The sequence below is a fragment of the Anolis carolinensis genome, chromosome 3 (genome assembly GCF_035594765.1).
Source record: "Anolis carolinensis isolate JA03-04 chromosome 3, rAnoCar3.1.pri, whole genome shotgun sequence".
Lineage (NCBI taxonomy): Eukaryota > Metazoa > Chordata > Lepidosauria > Squamata > Dactyloidae > Anolis > Anolis carolinensis.
The window spans coordinates 265,856,869-265,872,753 of record NC_085843.1 but is presented as its reverse complement, the minus strand read 5'-3'; the positions used below and the strand labels follow the sequence as shown (position 1 = coordinate 265,872,753).

Below are 15,885 nucleotides of genomic sequence, written 5' to 3'. Positions count from 1 at the left end.
TACTGATGACAGGCACAGCTTTAGGATCAGGACAGCTTTCTTGGCATAATGTGGAAAGGAGCAATAGAGTTGGATGTCATCTGCATACAGGTGGCATAATACTCTCAAATTCTGGATGACCTCTTCCAGCGGTTTCATGTATATGTTAAACAGCATGGGCGACAAAATGGAATCCTGAGGAACCCCATAGAACAATGGCCAGGGATTTGAACATGAGCTCCCCAGCACCACCTTCTGGGTACGGCCCTCTAGCAAAGATCGGAGCCACTGTAAGAAAGTGCTTTCCCGTCCCATCCCAGCAAGATGACCCAGAAGGATACCATGGTTGATGGTATCGAAAGCCACTGAGAGGTCCAGGAGAACCAACAGGGACACACTCCCTCTGTCTAGCTCTCTGCAGAGGTCCTCCACCAAGGTTACCAAAACTGTTTCTGTTCCTTAGCCAGGCCTGAAACTCAATTGAAATTAATTTAGATAATCCATTTCAGCCAGAAATCCCTGGAATTGGGAGGCCACCACATGCTCCAAGAACTTGCTCAGAAAAGGGAGGTTGGACACTGGCCAATAGTTATCCGTTATAGAGGGGTTTAGGGTTGGCTTTGTAAAATATAGGTCTCACAGTCGCCTCCTTTAGGAAGGTTGGGATTTTGCCATGTTCTAAGGAGGCATTAACTGCCACCTTTACCTATTCCGCCAGACTCCCTGTAGCCTGTTTGATCAGCAAGGAAGGGCAAGGATCTAGAATACATGTGGTAGCTCTCATATCTCCAAGTATTCTGTCCACATTATCAGGCTGCACAAATTGAAAGCCAAAGTTACATCCATTGGAAAATTTATCAATAACAGCATCTGGATCTCCCGGCTATCACATTCAGATGTCCCCTGGGCAACGTCTCTGTAGCTGGCCAATTCCCTCACACCAGAAGCAACTTGCAGTATGTTCTCAAGTCACTTCTGACATGATTTTAAAAAATCTTTACATGGAGATTCCATTCAGATCATAATCAATTGTTATTGATAACTTTATTAATTTTTGACTATACTAGTAAAGTAGGCCTGGGGAATGTGTGGTTCTCTAGATGTTGGATTGCAATTGTTATCAGCCCTGACTGGCATAATCAGTGATTGGTAAAGAATTGGACTTGCAGTCTAATAATATCTAATACTGATGCATGATGTGACTTGTAATCAAAGGGCCAGAAGTTCCTCCTTTACGCATGATACTAACCTTAAATATATCCAAGAGGAGATTTTAGAACTCTAGTTCCTTCCCACGCCACACCCATACCCACACTCAAATGTCTTTTAAAGAAATGAACTGCTAAAGAGGACATCACAAGCGAGATGTGGAAATTGTAGCTGTTCTTGGCTATATATGAACAAACTATGAAATCGCTGAAACATGTCATTCACTGTGTGCCCTATTTTTAAGTGGAAACAAATTCTACAGCACTACATATCTACTCTCAGAAATATGCAGTTACATTTTCATTTTATAGACATGAGACTGAAGCAGTTTGATTAGGCAGTGGAGCACTTAGATAATTCTAGATTTGGGGAGCAAACTTCTCATCCCTGGATGAGTGTTTAAGAAGTCATTCAGTAATATGACTGCCACCCCTTGTGTGTGTGTGTGGGAGGGGGGAGGAGATCTCTATCCACATAGAGTAATTTCTGCTATAGAAACCTTCATTTGACCAGTAGTAGGAAATTTCACTATCGCCACAACTCTGGTGGCTTCTAGGGCAGGATGGAGATACTCAGAGGGCATTGCCAGGAAGACTGTGGATGTACCAGATGCCGACCTCTGCCCCCATCCTTCATACATGCCCCTAGAATGAGTGAACAGTCTAAACCAGCCCTGAAGCTGGTATAGTTATTTTCTCTGTCATTAATGATCAATTAGAATAAAATATTTGTAATCAAATGTATAGAGCAGGGCTTCGGAAGTCACATCCCCTACTATTATCATAGCATAGTTCTAATAAGGGCTATATGTGGCCTTTATACCTGAACTTAATGAAAAACTGTTCTGGCAGTATGGAGTGAAGGAAGTAGATGGCACCTTATCAATGTTATCAATCCATATCAATGTTAATTTTGATAATTTCACAATTTCATTTCCTTTAAGCAGGCAAACTTTAGATGGTAAAGATTATTTCCCTTAAATGTGGCAAACTAGCCTGAGGGTGACTGAGGGTCTTTCTACTCACTCATTCTTTTGAGATCCTGGATATTTCCTTCCCAAAGCTCTTTCCTGAGATTATTTCTTAATTGTAGCCACTCAGTAAATCCACAACTAAGCAGAAACTCATGACTTGGTTCTGGTGTCCACATTCACCATATCACATGCTGTTTTTATATAGTTCTCCTGTGTTGTCGATGTGTTCTATTTTATTGAATCTCTGTGATCCAATCTAAACCTATTCCATCTTTTCTTTTGGGGGAAGTTTGTTCTTGTGTGTAGGTCAGTGAAATTCCAGCTTCATTTACCTCTTAAATTAATGTGAAAATTTGGAGTGGTGGACCAAGAAAATAGTTGTATGCTTATGCAAAATTAAACCTTTTCCAATAAGACAATCTTTTCTCAGAGATTGTTGAAGCATTCACAAAAGATAGAGTGAACCTTCATGACAAGGAGCTAGAGCTCTTCATGGAAGGAATGCACACCATCACTACGGGTACTCAGTAAACATCCCATTGGTGATAGATTTGTTGCTTGCTGATAACATTTTATTAATTTATTTACGTCATTTCTATCCTGCCTTTCTCACCTGTAGGGACTCAAAGCGGCTTACAGGTCTGGCAAAAATTCAATGCCGATAAAAACAACAATACAATAAAACATAAAAAACTTAAGAAACAATTTGCATTAAGCATTTAAAGGCTTCTTCCCAGCCATTTCCAGCATTTCACTTGACAGCCACAATTCTTTCATTGGTTCCTCCCACTAGCCTGAGTTGTTCAAGGACATAGAAGGAACTTCATGTAGCTAATGAGCTCAACTTGTAATTTATCCTGAAAATAATCCAAAACATTGTGTGAAAATACCAATGAAAGCATTGTTCTTACTCCATTATTCCCTCAGCAACCATCTGTTGATTACACTTAAACCTGTTGGCACCAATCAAATCATACCCCCTTCCCAGTCCTTGATTTTATTCTTTATGCCCACTGCCAAAAACACAAGTTGAGAAAGAGACAAAATATGCTGTCACCCATCCAGGAACAATGGAACAATAGCCCATGTCACCCTGTGATAGTAGAAGACTATAACTGCATGATGACATAAAGAGCTCTTTTTAAAGATCTCAAAGCACTAGTTCTGTGCTGACGTGCATTCAGGAAAAATTAACTAACGTACGGCATACCCTACAGTGTTATTAGCTAACTTCTTCTATTTCTGATTTTTAAAAGCACAATTGTAATTTACAAAATTAAAGTATCCTTATCACTGTGAGAAAATTCACTAGTGTTGAAATTCCCCAAGCTGAAACAATAACACATCTCAATATTTTTTTCTTTTTTTTACTTCATTGTTTGTAAATTTATATCTTCCATCTGTGCTGGAAGAACACTAAAGTCAACAAACATTGTAAATGGAGCAGGAGTGGGCAATGCCAACAGTTCCAGGAGCCAATTTTCTGCCTTAGAGAGTGCCAAAATGCATTAAAAAATAAAGCCAAACCAAATCTGAAGTGGTCAGAAATCCACTCTGAAAAATGGAAGTGGATGCATGGAAAGCTACCATTCCTGGAGGTTTTTAGAAGAGGCAAAGACACTGATGGTTCAAGTAGTCTAGAGGAATCAATATAGATCACAATAAAAATAACTTTGGAAGTTATATACAAGCCTTTTACTGCCCTTTGCTTACTCTCATGTAGGTGTAGACTTGTAGAAAGTAGAGTGATATTTGAGGAATTAGCACAGTGGTTTCCAACCTTTGGTCCTCCAGTTGTTTTGGATTTCAACTCCTGAAAATCCAAGCCAGTTTACCAGCTGTTAAGAATTATGGAATCTGAAGTTTAAAAACTGTTTTAGCATGGTATGTCATTTTAAATGTTGGCTTTTGATGTATTTCAACAGATGCTCATGTGATGGGACATAGTATAGTATGAATCCCAAACAATGTATGACTGATTGACTACCATGAGTATCAGATGATGTGGATCCACTGCAAGAAATTCCTACTGTATTTTGTATCCCAATTTTGGAGCTCAACACATTGCTGTTTTTTTCCAGGCTTTACTTTGAGACCCATTTATTTTCCAGTTCCCATAGATACAGATCCCAAAAGCAAAAACACATATCCATTAATATTTGTCAAATAATGTAAACATCACTTGTCACATCTCCCTCCCCCACCTCAAATTTTAATTAGAATGCTTTAAATCAATGTATAATTTCTGGACGATAATGATTTCAGTGTAGATAAATTTGATCATTATCAATGCTTGCTTACTCTTGTTGAAGACATCTTCCTTATGATTTAGAAGGAAAAGCAAACACTTAAACTGCCATCTACTAAAGATAAAGACCACACTCACGGGAAGGAATGCTCATCTTTAATTCCCTTCCCCACCATTTTAAGATTTGAAATATAAAACATATGTAGTATATTCCTGACCCACAGTTATAATAGTCATCACAGTAAAAGGAACTGATGTTAATTTCAGCTGTAGATATTCTAATTCATCCTAATAATACATAATTCTTCTTTAAAATTGTGCTGTGTCTTATTAAATTACTTGGCTTTTGGTCACACTCTGCCAAATGCTTTCAAAAGGAAGAGCTGTACCTTAACATTTTCCTTTGAGAGATTCATTCTGATGAAGAATGGCATTCTATAGCAGATGTATTATCAAATATAAAATATTGCATATTTACTAGATTGGGGAATAATATATCCTTTTTATCTTCTCTCTCTCATCCCATTCTAGTGAATAGAAGAGACTACCTTTCCAAATCTGAAATCAATTAGGGTGTCTTTAGGGCAGTGGTTCTCAACCTGTGGGTAACCAGGTGTTTTGGCCTACAACTCCCAGAAATCCCACCTAGTTTGCCAGCTGTTAGGATTTCTGGGAGTTGAAGGCAAAAACATCTGGGGACTCACAGGCTGCTTTAGGGCATACACTAGGGCTGTATGAAGAATTTTAAAAAGTTTCAAAATTTGGGGGCACCAACGTTTCGTTTCGAAAGGGTTTCTAAATAGTAGTTGGGAACATTTTGTTACAATAATGAGAGAATTTAACGAATTTGATACAACTTATGATAACTAATGACAAATTTGCATACACCTGTAAGATACCGTAAGAGGAAGAAGTCATTTGGCCCATTTGCATGGCTACTCCATTTACAACTTCCTGGTAAGAAGTTCTACATTAGTAGAGCTTTTCTGAAGACACCATAGGATCATAAAATCATAGAGTTGGAAGAGATCACATGGGCCATTAAGTCCAACCCCCTGCCATGCAGGAAGGGCACAATCAAGTATCCCTGACAGATGGCCATCCAGCCTCTGTTTAAAAGGTTCCAAGGAAGGAGCTTCCACTGCACTCCGAGGCAGAGAGTTCCACTGTTGAACAGCTCGCATGGTCAGGAAGTTCTCACTAATGTTCAGGTGGAATCTCCTTTCCTTTGAACTCATTGCTCCAAGTCCTAGTTTCAAGGGCAGCAGAAAACAAGCCTGCTTCTTCTTCCTTATAACATACTTTCACATATTTATACATGGCTGTCATGTCTCCTCTCAACCTTCTCCTCTGCAGGCTAAACATACCCAGCTCCTTAAGATGCTCCTCATAGGTCATAGTCTCCAGACCTTTGATCATTTTAGTGACTCTCCTCTGGACAGCTTGTCAATATGTGGTGCCCAGTATTCCAGGTGAGGTCTAACCAAATCAGAATACAAAGGCTTACCTAGATGTAGAAACTATATTCCTTTTGATACAGCCCAAAACCCCAATGGCTTTTTTAGCTGCTGCATCACACTGTTGGCTCATGCTCAATTTGTTGTCTATGAAAACTCCAAGATTTTTTTACTGTTGTACCATACTGGAGGTTGACCTGGTTCAGTTTTCAGCAAACTCACAGAGCATTACTAAGGTATATGTACAAAATAAGTTATTTTGGAGATAGTATCCAAGTCTAAACATAAAATTCACTTATGATTTGTATACACCTTATACACATAGCCTGAAGGCAATTTTATACGATGTTTTAATACTTTTGTGTATAAAAGTAAGTTTCTCTACACTGAACTATCTATCAGAAAGCAAAGATGTCACTATATCAGCCAGGTGGACAATTTAGGATTTTGGAGCATTTTGCATTTTGGAGAAGAGATGCATAACCTGTATTATTTTGAGTTTGCAGATATGCATATAAAGTAGGATATTCAGATTTTGTGCAAATCCTAATCCTCTCTGTCCTCATTTTTGGTAATGCATAGACAGCCATCTATTTTTGTTATGTGCAGACTAAACAAGAAGCTTGATAGTCACGCCAATTAAGAATAGCTTATGAGCAACATATAGTAGTTGTGAACTGTATATGACATTCAGATTGGAAAGTTACTTTGAGTAGCATTTCAGGTTCTGCATAGGAGTGAGCTACATGTAGAACTGCAAGTTCTTACGTTTAGTCCCTGTAGCTTGTATTACTGGCACAATTGCAATAAACTTTGGCAGGCTGGATGCACACAGTATTTCTTGCTGCAGTAAGCAATCCTTATTCCTGTTTTCACAGATGATGGACATGAGGTTGAAAGGGGAACAAGCTGACCAAGGATATGCCGTGTGAACTTTTGGATGAAAAGGGATTTGAATCTGATTCAAACTTCCTATGCACTGAACCATGTTGCCTCTCAGTTCAAAAATTAATATGTACTCATTTCTATTTCTTTTTGTTGTGCCATTTGTTACAAATTGTCCTCAAAGCAACTTGTAATTAAAGTTAAAAAAAATACCAAATCTGCTTGGAGCTGATGTCCCTCAACAATATCAATCTCTTTGGCTAATTGTTGATAAGACCCCTAAAATAGATTTTACAATCAATAGGAAAAACGAGAAATGTATGTTATCTCGAATCACCACAAATGGTAACACTCAAAACACTCAGAAAAGAGAGATCCCAAAATGCTGATTTTTCAATGGTAATGAGAAAGAAGCTTAGATAATCCCTTGGCAAGCATCCTCTAAGACAATTGTGACTTTTCAAGAATCAAAGGCTCCTTCCCAAGTTTTTTCCCACTGATTCTTAGAAGCATGGTCTTGTTTCTTATATCCCAGCTGTGATGCAGGGGAGCCTGACATTTTCAAGGGTGAAAAAACAGACACTTTTTAACTGCCAGAGACTAAGACGTGGGTGAACAACTAAGCTGAAATGGGAAACAGCTCCCCCTCCCTGAGGTCCAAATGATCTGCCATGATCCCCCACACAAACAAAAGCGGAAAATGAGTTAACATTACTTTTAGTGCCATTTTGGGCATTTCACATGATCTTCATACATGACTTGAGCTAATTCTAGAAAAGAACGACAATCTGAAATGCCATGCAGTCTCTTCAATTGTCTTTTTTCTACTCAATGGATGACCATAATTATTGTAATGTCCTTTTTAAAATACTTATTTGTATATGACCAATGTTTCGATCCCTTTGGATTCCTATACACATTTAAAAGTATCAGTGGTTAAAAGAAGAAAATCAGTGATAGCTCTTAAGTATTTGTCTTAATGACGAAATGGTTCAATGTTGACAAGCATTCTTGGGAAAATGGAGGAGCCCTACCTGCACACAATTTCCTTTCAGTTGAAAATACTGACCTATGAGTTAGAACAGTAACATACTATTTTTGTCTTAATGTCTGCAGGTATTGCAATTTTCTTTCATCTGTTCAGGGCCCAATCAGAACATCACATATGGAAAGATTGTGGATTAACAGAAAACTGCATCTTCCTCTGAATTAAATTTGGGAGAAGGTGACATTATTGCAGGAAAATAGAAAAGGGAGAAACTTGACCAATTGGAAATTAGAAGATCCTTCCCAATAAAATTCATTTTTGGATGGTTTGGTAGCATCATTCATAGCAGTGAACAAGCTTCATCAGGACTGAATGATCCAGTATTTTATAAAATGTTGTTTGCACATCTTCAAAATATCATTAGCACAACATTAAATAATTTCATGAATTGGTTCTAATGGTATGTAGAGTTATACAACACAGCTAAGTTTGCATTCCAAATCTAACCCTGCTTGTAGATATTCAGAATCATGTCTCACAGGTATGTATAGTACTAATCATTTGGAACATGGACATGGTATTAAAATCAAAACTGTACCTTGTGGATAGTACATCTTTACAGATATTTTCTTTCCTAAATTGAAGTTGAAGAATTATAAGTTTCAGTATGATGGAAATTAACAGAATTACTACAGAAGTTTGAAGCAAATGAGATAGGAGACTTCTCTGCTATCACAACTAGAATTTATTGAAATTTAAGAGGGTTTTGTACATGTAGCCATGCTATACACACATAGTCAGTTGGTCACAACTCTGATATGCTCATCCACCTACATATATCATGCTGAGGATGTTAACTAAATAATTGATTACTTGATTATTGGGAAACCTTGAGGGAAAGACTCCTTGAGAGATGGAAATCTTCACTGTTTGAGACTTATTCTGCATTAAAAAAAGCATACAGGCTTTTTTTTATACAAAAAAAGGAACATGGCTTCAACAAAAGCTGCTCTTTGTACAGAAGCATTGTCTTTTGGCACAGAATGTCCCTAATTGCACATAGTCTTCAAAACTGTGCAGTTTTTAATGCCCTTTTTATATTGGGAAGAAAAAGTATTCATGCCAGCTAGAATTAAATTTACAAAAATTTACATGCTTGCTTTGAAACTTGTTATATGTATAACACTTATTCTCCTGCATGCTTAATCAGTTTTTAAACTTAAAAGAAAAACAATTAGGATTGTTGTTCCTTTCCTTCAAGTCATGCGTGATTTATGATAAACCTTGGAAGAATTTATTCAAATGAGGTTGCCTTCAATTTCCTCTGAAGTTACGAGAGGATATAACTTTCCCAAGGTCACCCAACAGGTTTTCATGGCCAAGCAGGGACTTGAAGTCTGGATTCCAGAGTCATAGTTCAGTGCTCAAATCACTACACCATACTGGCAAAGCAATTGTGCCAGTAAACACATTACAAGCTTCACTATATGAGCAGTCCAGAAACAAAAAAAGTTTATTCTTTCTCATTCTTACAGTGATTCTTTTCAATCAGTAGTAACAATTCAAAATAACAATGCAGGAGTCACTTGCTAGAGTGAACATTAAAAAGTGACACATTGGGATTGCCAATACCTATTACATGCAATCTGGTTATCTGGCTTCATAATACAACTACTATGTGCCAAGCATCATACTAGGGCGAAACTAAAGAGAACAGTAGTTATCTGGATCACTAAACCCATTCAAGTTTTCAGTCAAAGAGAAGAAAGATCGAACTGGTTCTTTATCCATAGTTCTGCTCACCTGGAGTTTGGCTAATTGTCCAACAAAAAGTAGAAAGTGTTCCAAATGCTGTGCATGATAGATACAGTATGTATAGCTAACATTTCCCTAGGGAACAGCAAACATCAGTTGGATTTGAATCATGTTGGCTCTTATATGTATAGTTGGTGCTGCTGGTACTCTTGCCATGGCAATACATGTCAGAAGTAATGTTTGCTTGACTCCTGCATGCAAAAACACTCGCAGACCACCAGTAGATAGTAGCGGAGTCATGGGCAATCATTTGTGGTCAGGTAAGATTGTCTTTCAAAGGTAGAGTCTTGGCAGTGGGTCAGAAAATGACTCTGAAGACCTATTCTGAGATATTATTCAACTTTTGAAATCTGACTTTCATTTGAAAGAGAGATGTGGAATTCCACTGTTATGCCAGTTCATTGCCCTGCCTGAATAAAACAGTGTCCTAACCCAGAAATGACACATATGTTGGCAGCAACTGTTGAGGGCTGGGGCTACATGGCCTCCCCAGGATGCCCTGGAAAGCTGCATGTCGAGGCCACAGCCCCTGAAAAATACATGTTGCTCTAGAAGTGTCCCAACATCAGTTGGGACCATGAAATACAATTTCACAGTTTTTCAGTCCTCTTTGGGATATTTTCAACATAGGATATTAATTTGGAGATTACTAGATGTAAATTTAGAGATTACGTCTTTATTCAAGAGGATGTGGTAAAATTGCCCCCCACATGTTTTTTTTAAGTTGGGGAGACCACCCCTAGGCTGCACTTAGCCTGCTCCTAATATAGATGCTTCTAATATAGAAGTTCATCACCACAGAGTGTCTGTGATTCAATACCAGAAAGTGACCCTGTGGGGTAGAGCTCAACTTCTCTAAAATCATGCCCCTGGCATAAGCTCAGAAAGATTATCCTAAAATTTACTAAGGTTAATTGTATAAAAAGGATTTTGAGAGGAAGAAGGGTAGCATCACAATCCCTGTTCCCTACACAAGTCAGTCAATTGTGTGACAAAAACTGATTGTCTTCCCAAACCAAGCCTGAACATAGACTGGAATGCAGCATTCAAGAATATTAGTAAAATCATAGAGATGGAAGAACCACAGGGGCCATCTAGTCAAACTTCTTGTCATGCAGAAATACACAATCAAGGGACCCAAACAAATGACCAATCGGTATCTGTTTAAAAACTTTTAGAGAAGAAAACTCCTCCCCATTCCCCTGTTAAATGGTTCTTACTATCAGCAAATTCTACCTGATATTCAGGTGGAATCCCCTTTTCTGCAGTAGAGATACAACCACTCTCTGTATAAAAATCAAGGTTTAAAGAATTTTACCAGGAATTACTGCATCACTTTTGACCTCAAAGCCGTTAGGACTTCACCTTCACACAATGATTGATTTATCACTGTCCTGATCTTCTATGGCTAGCTTGAAGATGTCACGTTGGGCAGGAATCAAGAGACTATCTGGTGGATCAGACAGATGGAAGTATCTTGTCTACAAGGAGACAAAGCACTGAAAACCGCAATAGACATTATATCAATAACAGTGTTTAAAGTCTGCGTGAAAGTGGACAATTTTGTCATCAAAGTGCTTGGTTTACCTTTGAATGCAGGTCATTAATCTATGACAGCCAAAGCTTGAATTCTTCCTGCACCATAAATTCTCTCAGCTCTTTTGCTCATTCAGCGCTACAAGGAAAGGTTCACATATAATACAGGGTGTTTGTTTCAAGTTTACAAAAGAAATAATAATCCTGTTTGAAAGATGTATATTTAGAAGTGAGGAAAAATACCTGTGACCATATCAGAGGGATGGATTATACAAACTGTCAGATTCATTGCTAGTATAAAAATCTGAATGGAATTACTTGCGATATACATTAACATCATGTAGCAATAGCATCAGTGGTATGCAAAAACATCATGTGTGTATTTCCATTGAACAGAGGACTAACAATTAGGTGCATTCAGAGGCGGTCCAACCATAAGGCGAAATAGGCACTTGCCTGTGGCGCCATCGTCCTGGGGGCGCCATCGTCCTGGGAGGAGGGCACCACTCTCCACCTCCTTCTCTTTCGGGCCTTCCGGAGGCCGCACTGGGCCTCCCGGTGCCCGTGCTGGGCCCTCCGGCCGGCGCGGACCCACCTTCGCACCACGCGAGCCCACATTTGGGGCCTTCAGAGATTGTGAGGTCTGTAGGAACTTGGAAGCTAGGTATGTGGGGTTTATATATCTGTAGAAGGCCCAGGGTGGGAGAAAGAACTTTTCTTTGAAGCAGGTGTGAATGTTGTAATTAATCACCTTGATTAGCATTTAATGGCCCTGTGGCTTCAAGGCCTGGCTTCTTCTTGCCTGGGAGAATCTTTTTTGGGAGGAGTTAGCTGTCACTGATTTGTAAAATCATAATGTAATTTGATGTTTTATAGGCTTTTCCTTTATCCTTCCTTATTATCCAACATTTTTGCTTATCCAACACTTTTATTTTTCAGTGATTGGTTGGGGGGGGGGGCGCCAAAATTCTGTTCGGCTACGCTTGAAAAATACCTAGGGCCGGCTCTGGGTGCATTCTTCTACCCAGACTACTATTGCCTAAATGACATGGCCAATATCAGCTTTGTAGTTAAGTAAACCCCCACATACCCATGGGACCATACCCACAGTTTCATCTTTCAACATCTGAGAAAATATGGACTCTTTAGGAATTTTCTAGGTCCTCACTTAGCTGGTACAGTTCTTTAGCATTTTTGAGCTTGAATATTTTTATTTCATTTAACTGAATATTTAAGCACTGCATCTTGTGGCAAGTGTTGCATGGCATAGATTATTTGGATCTGAATTATGGTGAGATCAATAGTAAGGACCTAAGTGCAGTCTGGCACCAGTTTCCCCATATAACAATACAAAATTAAAGAACGGAAGAATAGACGGGATAATTTTTCTTTAAATTGTTATGTTTATGATAGATTTTCTGCACCTTTTCAGATACAAAATGTATATTTGAAACAAAATTATTGATTTTAGTCATTTCCTTTCAACAGAAGCCTCTTTTTGAAAACAAACAAGCATTGCTGCTGCTGTTGTTTTATCCTTCACTCTCAGACTCTCAGCATCAAATATAACATTATCCACAGGGCTAAATTATTGTCTGGTGGCAATATTCAAATAATACATTGATTTGGCTGACAGGAGAAGAATCTGGTTTTTATTTTATTCTGTCAGCAGTTTTGTGTATTGATTGACAGTTGAATGATGGAATGTTGCCAGAGATGGACTCTACTCTGCTTTTATTTTGTTTTTTAAAAAAGGTCTTTCCCTCAACATGGAAAAACCAGATTGGCAAGGATCTTCAGACCATTAAAATTCATAGAGGGAAAATATTTTTCATCCTTCCTTCCTCCCCTTCCTCCTCCCCTTTCTTCTTAATTAGCATTGTTTTGCTTCCATCCTTGCTTGTTCCCTTGTTCATGTCATGGACAGCTTGGAAAATATGGATGAGGAGATACTGCTGGATGGCTCAGCAGTAGAGCTGGAGCTCAGTAGGTCCCTCAGCCAAGCTTTGAAGCAACATCCATGAACGGAGCTACTACTCAGCCTGTTGAACAAGTACAAGTTAGTTCCTCTGAGAAGGCTGAGGAAGAGCTAACTGTTCCAACTTTTATGGACATGTAAAAAGAGAGGCCTCTCCTGTACAGGTCATTGGGATTACCTGAGAAGAGAGCCAACAACATGTAGCACCCGTAAATCTAGGATTTAAGGAACTGAAGACTGGTACCTGGTTGCTGGCTGCATTGTCAGTTCTAGAAGCTATCACCCTGGACTCTTGATATCTTGTGCTTCCTGAACACTGGACATACCTTGGATATCGACTTATGTTGTACTTTGGACACTCTGGTAATGAGCTCATGACCTTGGAACTGACATTTCCATTGTTTTCTTGTGTTATTCTGTTAATTATTGCATTTCTGTTGAAATAACAGCTTGACCTTGGACTATTAATGTATTCTCTGCTGGTATTTAGAGGTCAAGGCTTTGATAGTTCTTTGAACTGGTAATAAAACAATCTAGATCAAGGAATTCATCACATGAGGCATTACAACTGGACAGTCACCATAGGTGATGGACCTTATTACTTGATGCTGTATGCAGTGGGTCCATTCCACTTCTGTGCTGACACACTGGCAGTAAAGTGATGTTGGGGATGGAATTCTCCTTAACTCTTGCTCACTACTCCCAAGATGCCAGTTTTCTGTTTATTTTAGATTTTATAGTTATACCTATCTTTTTGTAGCTGCTTTTTAAAACTGGAATATCAAAATTCCTCTAAAATAAAAATTAAACAATTACAGTATAGCAGTATTGCAGATATGCAGAGTTATAAGGATATGCAAAAGTACAATAATGGGACCAAGAATTGTGAAATGTTGGCAAGTGTGTGATTGAAGAAAGGTGCAACATCGAAGGTACTCATCGTGGTATGATAGCCAGACTGCAGTGGAATAGCGGACTTATGCAACAAAGTTCATAATATCATTCGATTATACATTATCAAACATGGTCTTATAACTTTAATAATAACTTTATTCTTATATCCTGCCCCATCTCCCCGAAGGGACTCGGGCGGTTTACATGGGGAACCAAGCCCAGTGGAACAAAAATTAAAATACATCACCATAAAATACATTTACATTACAAGGCATAACCAAAAAACATGCAAAACATCATAAAAAACATAAACCCGAGAACAACTGATACCAGTAGCTGAGCCCAGTAAATATGGTATTCAAGTCAATAAGGAGTTGGCTTGTAATATATTTGGATAAGAGCAAAGGAAATTCATTTTAAATGGGAAATCTTGCCCATTTCTATATAGAATATACATCCTCTTTCTTCTTGTTTACATTTTACCACTGAAATTAAGGCTATTTCTTCCACAAGGAACATACAGAGAGCTTTTTTGGAAACCACTGTTCTGTCAAACAATGCAAGTTTTTAAATTAAAATAGTCCATCACACACCATGCTTGGAGCAACGGGTTATGAGCTTCTTAATTTCATTGGGATCATTATAATCTAATAGTTTATGAAAATACAAAAATTAAAATAAAACAATGCTGTGTGTTACCAAAGTATGGCAGAGTTTTCTCTGTTAGGATTTCCCGAATGTGTTGCAATACAAAGTATTCTCTCAAGGAGTCTCTAGATCATAGGAGTCCCTCGAATTATCACAATACATTGCGCCTGAGTGTATTGAGACAAAACTGCATTTGGAATGTAATTAAATCTCCATATTAAAATAGATTAAAATCACCCATCAAACTACCCATTTAGTTTAAGAAAGTTATTCAGCATCCACAATAGAAAATTAAATGGATTAGTTTATTAGAAAACAGGTAAGTTCAAAATTTGATTCCAAACTTCATATTATAAATTGGCTATATGTTGTTGTTTTCCAGCTAAAAAGGCAGTCCACAGGGATGTAGTCAGATCCGAAAGAGGGTCTAGATGGATAGTTAATCCTTCTCTTCTAGCTGTTAGCTCAAAATCACTGATCCAAACTGCTTTCTACTTTCTACAAATCCATAGACTGAAAGTGGTTTACAAACTCAAGGGTTTTTAAAAAACTTTTATTTAATGCATCTGAATCTATGTTTATTTTACATCAATTTCAGATGGTTTGTGGAGGAATTTTTTCATCTCCAGGCTTGACTCCTCCAATTCCCCCTTTTTTTGTTTCTGTTAATTTAGAGTCTTGGGGGTGCACTTTCCTAACATAAAAACAGTAATTCCAAAAGTTTCCAGGATCAGAAAAATTATCAAGACAAAAATGGCCCCTGAATCATAGCCTGCATAAAACCTGTTTTAAAACTATAATTGTTCAGTTTATGAATAGTTTTGAACATAACACACTTTGACATTACTCTATGATGATATGCACAGATATGTGTCACTGCTTCAATTGCTATTCTGTATTCATATAGGATGCCATGGAAACTGAAGCAGGTCATCTTGAATTAACTTTAAGTATTGCAAGTGTGGTAGGTAAAGATGGATTGTGCTCACACAGGTCTAAATCCATTTGTTAATCCCTTCTAAAGTAGACATGTTGAATAAATGGAAACTTGCTAAATCAACACTTTTCTGAGTTTTTTTTCAGTTTATATATTCTAGTTGGGTTTAACAATTAACTTTGTTCCTGCATAGAAATTGGGACCAATGGATAATGATGTTGAGGGCATTTATTCTATCATTAAAACTTAAAGCAGAATATAAAGATTTTTTTTCAAAGCAAATTAATGTCTATTAGAGGATATATTCCAGAAAATGGGGAAGGAGGTCATTTTTAACT

The 15,885-nt window shown here is 38.0% G+C and overlaps 1 protein-coding gene across 8 annotated transcripts in view; it reads left to right on the top strand.

The window, feature by feature from the left end:
- Positions 1-15,670, top strand: part of slitrk3 (SLIT and NTRK like family member 3) — a 48,311-nt gene extending 32,641 nt beyond the window's left edge. For 3 of the 8 annotated variants that reach the window (XR_010004792.1, XR_010004789.1, XM_062976730.1), the window contains one exon: positions 12,579-15,670. Coding sequence is in view for 2 of the 8 variants with exons in the window: in XM_062976730.1 (XP_062832800.1) it covers positions 12,579-12,592 (14 nt within the window). In the remaining 6 variants the exon portion in view is untranslated. Of the gene's footprint in view, positions 1-5,765; positions 6,701-6,744; positions 6,979-12,578 lie in introns of those variants that run through there. The other 5 variants (XR_505846.3, XM_062976727.1, XM_062976728.1 and 2 more) reach the window with 2 other exon arrangements.
- The last annotated feature ends 215 nt before the right edge of the window (positions 15,671-15,885 follow it).